This window comes from Cebus imitator, unplaced genomic scaffold (assembly GCF_001604975.1).
Source record: "Cebus imitator isolate Cc_AM_T3 unplaced genomic scaffold, Cebus_imitator-1.0 Scaffold72, whole genome shotgun sequence".
In the NCBI taxonomy this organism is placed as follows: Eukaryota; Metazoa; Chordata; class Mammalia; order Primates; family Cebidae; genus Cebus; species Cebus imitator.
The window spans coordinates 5,911,037-5,916,124 of record NW_016107387.1 but is presented as its reverse complement, the minus strand read 5'-3'; the positions used below and the strand labels follow the sequence as shown (position 1 = coordinate 5,916,124).

The 5,088-nt window shown below is 46.8% G+C and overlaps 1 protein-coding gene across 2 annotated transcripts in view; it reads left to right on the top strand.

The window, feature by feature from the left end:
• The first annotated feature begins 1,918 nt into the window (after positions 1–1,918).
• The window catches only part of ODF4 (outer dense fiber of sperm tails 4), a 5,800-nt gene continuing 2,630 nt past the window's right edge, over positions 1,919–5,088 (top strand). Inside the window, exon 1 of one of the 2 annotated variants that reach the window (XM_037739689.1) lies at positions 1,919–2,241. In XM_037739689.1, the coding sequence (XP_037595617.1) occupies positions 2,124–2,241 (118 nt within the window). In that variant the 5' untranslated portion in view covers positions 1,919–2,123. Of the gene's footprint in view, positions 2,587–5,088 lie in introns of both variants that reach the window. The other variant, XM_017531374.2, reaches the window with a different exon arrangement.

Here is a 5,088-nt window from a genome sequence, read left to right as displayed (position 1 = left end):
CCTGTCTCTACTAAAAATACAGAAATTAGCTGGGCATGGTGTGCGCCTGAAGTCCCAGCTACTCGAGAGGCTGAGGCAGGAGAATTGCTTGAACCTGGGTGGTAGAGGTTGCAGTGAGCCAAGATTGCACCACTGCACTCCAGTCTGGCCATAGAACGAGACTCTGTCTCAAAAATAATAATAAAGAAAAAAAGAATTAGAGCTGAAGCCATGGGCCAGGCATGGTGGCTCACGCCTGTAATCCCAATACTTTGGGAGGCCAAGTGGGGAGGATCTCACGAGGCCGGGAGTTTGAGACCTGCCTGGGCAAAATATCAAGACCCCATCTCTACGAACAATTGAAAAATTAGCCAGGCATGGTGGCACAATCTTATAGTCCCAGCTACTCAGGAGGCTGGAGTGGGAGAATCACTTGAACCTAGGGGTTCAAGGTTGCAGTGAGCCAAGGTTGTCCCACTGCACTCCAGCCTGGGCAACAGAGCAAGATCCTGTCTCTCTTTAAAAACAAACAAACAAACAAAAAACAAAAAACAAAAGCCAGGCACAGTGGCTCACACCTGTAATCCCAGCACTTTGGGGGGCCGAGGCGGATGGGTCACCTGAGATCAGGAGTTTGAGAGCAGCCTGGCCCACATAATGAAACCCTGTCTCTACTAAAAATACAAAAATTAGCCGGGCATGATGGTGTGTGCCTATAATCCCAAGTACTTGGGAGGCTGAGACATTAAAATTGCTTGAATCTGGGAGGCAGGCAGAGGTTGAGTGAGCCATTGTATTCCAGCCTGGGCAACAAAGCATGACTCAGTCTCAAAAAAAAAAAAAAAAAAAAAGGATGACACTCCTCCTTGGTAGGGCCAGAGAATGTTTGGACTTGGGATGGAGAGGTCTCCCCTCCAGCAGCTGCAGCTGTCTGATGCACAGCTTGGAGTGTGAAGGCCACATTTCCCACCATGTGGACCACAGCAGAGGAAGGGGCTGGTCTGCAGAGACAGAGCAAGATGCCCAGGGAGGAACAGAGACCAAAGCCAGAGGAAGCACCCTTACAGGGTTTGAATTTCCACTTCCAGCCGTTCCCGAGGTCCCACGGCAAATGTGACATCGGGATTCATAGTTAACTCTCCTTTTGCTTACAAGGAGAGTTAATTTGGATTCTGTTCCGTGATTTGCAGATGACACTGACTGGCAAGGATCCTGCCAGAAATTATCTCCTGCATTTTTGCTCCTTTCCTGTTTGCTAGTGTAAGACTGTAAAAACAATTAAAATGATAATTTAACAATATAACTACCAGTTGCTGGGAATTTACTATGAACTAGTGAGTGCTTTTTGTTCATCATCTCATTCAGCACTCTTACCAAGTCCATGAGAAAAATATTGTTCCTGTGTTACAGATGAGTAAACTGAGGCATAAGGCTATGACATCCAGGTTCACAGGGCTATTAAAAGGAAGACCTGGCTGGGCATGGTGCACACACCTGTAATCCCAGCACTTTGGGAGGCCAAGGCATATGGATCATCTGAGGACAGGAGTTTGAGACCCGCCTGACATGGTGAAATATCGTCTGTACTAAATACAAATAATTAGCTGGGCATGGTGGAACATGCCTGTAATCCCAGCTACTTGGGAGAATCGCTTGAACCCCGGAGGCGGAGGTTGTAATGAGCCAATTGAGATCATGCCATTGCACTCCAGCCTGGGCAACAAGAGCAAAACCCCATCTCAAAAAAAAGAGAAAAAAGAGGAAGACCCGCTTTTCATACCTTTGTCTGTTGGACCCCAAAGCCTGTGTTTTGTTTGTTTGTTTCTGAGACAGAGACTCCCTCTGACCTGGGTGATGGAGCATGACTGTCTCAAAATAATAATAATAATAATAATAATAATNCCCCCCCCCCCATCTCACTGTGCCCCAGGAAAATTCCGTGGCAGTTAGGAGAGGGAGACCTGTACCGCTGAATGGGTTGGGGCCTTCTCTTGGATCAAGAGTCTCTTATTAGATCAAGGTCTCTTATTAGACTCCCTCATTCTTTCTCAGACCCCAGGCTCCATGGTGGCAGCTGATGAAAATATCTGAAAGATGAGAGACGACTTAGCCTGGAAGGGAAGGGGGAGATAGTGGGAGAAGTGATGTTCAAGATGGATGCAGGGGACCCTAGGAATGAGTTCCCGAGGTCAGAAGGAGGAAAAGACCAACATCAGAGACCTGGAAAGGAAAGGAAGAGCAGGAAGGCCGGCTGGGGCAGAGGTGCGCTGGGACGAGATGGGAGACTGCCACCCTCCACCCACTCCCTCAGCAGTAGCACATCCTCAAACCAGCGCCGGAACTCTCTGCTGCCCTTTCAATGGAGAATCACACACAGCTTCCACTGGATGGCCCAGGTGTTGGCTTCCGAGCTCAGCCTGGCTGCCTTTATCCTACTGTTGGTCATGGCCTTCTCCAAGAAATGGCTGTACCTCTCTAGGAGCTCCTTCTACCAGCGCTGGCCTGAAGATGTCAGCAACAGAATCTACACATCAGCCCACATCATGTCCCTGGGACTCCTGTACTCCTGCAAATCCAGGAGCTGTTCCGATTTAGAGAATGGGAAAGGTAAGCCCCTTCCCCCCACATCCCAGCCCAGGCCTCCAGCCTATCTTGGCCTCTATGTCTGCACCCTGGATGTGTTCTTGTTCCCTCTCTCTGGTCATCTTTATTTTTGGCCTGCAAGACGGTTCCACTGACACTGAGGCCTCCAATGATCATTTCTCGTCCCGTGGCCTGGCTAAATAGATTTGGTTGGTGCAATGGAAAATGTCACTGCTTTTGTTAAGACCCAGAGCCAAATCTGTGCTTCTAAGAACGCTGTGAGAGAGCCGGGCATGGTGCTGCACACCCGTAGTCTCAGCTACCCAGGAGGCTGAGGCAAAAGCATTGCTTGGGCCTAGGAGTTTGAGTCCAGCAGCCTGTGCAACTTAGTGAGACATCTGTCTCTAAAAAAAATAATAATAATAAAATAAAATAAAATAAAAATTGGGCCTGGCGAGGTGGCTCATGCCTGTAATCCCAGCACTCTGGGAGGCCGAGCGGGGCAGATCACCTGAGGTTGGAAGATGGAGACCATACTGGCTAGCACGGTGAAAACCCGTCTCTACTAAAAATACAAAAATTATCTGGGTGTGGTGGCAGCACATGCCTGTAATCCCAGCTACTCAGGAGGCTGAGGCAGGAGAATTGCTTGAACCCCGGAGGCAGAGGTTGCGGTGAGTGGAGATCGTGCCTTTGCACTCCAGCCTGGGCAGCAAGAGAGAAACTCCGTCTGAAAAGAAAAGAAAAAAAAAAAAGTTGTGAGGGACATGGACTCTTAGCACAAGGGAATCACTCATTATGGGGGTTTCCTTAGGCTTGCCTTCCCAGAGCTTTGAGAGGACTTCTTGCAATATTCCCTCTCAGGCTCTGATCCCACACGCTTACCTTTCCTTCTGCCTCCAGCCTTGCATTTCTGGACCATTTTCCTTTTGCTACGTTTGGCTTCTGTCTTCCTTCCCTCCCTGAATTCTTGCAGCTGCTTCATTCCTTATTCTTGTTTGTTTGTTTGTTTTGTTGATGTTTTTAGAAACAGGGTCTCACTCTGTCACCCGGGCTGGAGTGCAGTGGTGCAATCATAGCTCACTGCGGCCTCAAACTTCTGGGCTCAAGGAATCCTCCTGTCTTTACTTCCTGAGAAGCTCAGACTACAGGCCCTGGCCACCACACCTGGCTCTTAGCTTCCTGAGTAACTGGGACTACAGGCACATGCCACCATACCTGGCTAATTTTTGTATTTTTAGTAGAGACGGAGTTTCACCATGTTGGCCAGGCTGGTCTTGAACTCCTGACCTCGTGATGCTCCCACCTCAGCCTTCCAAAGTACTGGGATTATAGGCGTGAGCCAACCGCCTAGCCTGTCTGTTATTCTTGTTAGTCTCTGGTTATACTCTTCCCTCACCCCTCAGGAATTGGGCGTTCTTTCTCAGCTCCTGGGGAAAACCAGAGTTTTTGACCCTTATTTCCAATTTTTCACTCTCCTTAGCATGAAAAAATCACACAGCTCTTATTTTCTTCCATTATGAAAGTATTGTGTCCTTATAATAAATTTGGGGAAACAAAAGCTATCATTTATTGTACACTTACTCCATTTGTTCAATTCAGTCCTCAGTCCACCCTAAGAGATAGGGATAATTGTCCCTATTTTACAGATGAGAACATTGGGCCTTAGAGAGATTAAGTACCTTGCTCAGAGTCATAAAGCTATTAGATTGAACCAAATGACATGCTAATATTTGACTGCTTTTCACCTACAAAAGGAACAATTTCATATGGATCAACCTAATATGGCAGATTTGGAATTGCAACGCAGGTGTGTCTGGCTCCAAAACTCATGTAAGCGCCTTGCTCTATGGAGCTACTCAAAGACGGCCAGGTTTTAAATTTTTATTCATTTATTTACTTATTTGTCTGAGACAGAGTCTTGCTCTATCACCCAGGCTGGAGTGCAGTGGTGCAGTCTTGACTCATTGCAACCTTCGCCTCCCGGGTTCAAGCGATTCTCCTGCTTCAGCCTCCCAAGTAGCTGGGATTACAGGTGCCTGCCACCACGCCCAGCTAATTTTTTGTATTTTTAGTAGAGACAGGGTTTCGCCATGTTGGCCAGGCTAGTCTCAAACACCTGACCTTGTGATCTGCCCACCTCAGCCTCCCAAAGTGCTGGGATTACAGGTGTGAGCCACCATGCCTTGCCAGGGCTTTTTATTTTTAGTTGAACAAGTTTTGAATGATTTTGACATAGTTGTACTCATCCTTTAAAAACAATTTTACGTTATTTAAAGTATGTTCATGTTTTGACTAATGCTAGGGATGCATTCTGAGAAACGTATTGTTGGGTGATTTTGTTGCGTGAACATGACAGAGTATACTTACATAAACCTAGATGGTACGTATGTTTTTATTTATATATATTATTTCATATGGAAAACTATATGTCTCAGCACTGTTACTGAATATCAATCATTTCCCCTACTTTATCTGCAATGCCAGTATCAAGTGCCAGATATCAGGTTTCTTTTTTTTTTTTTT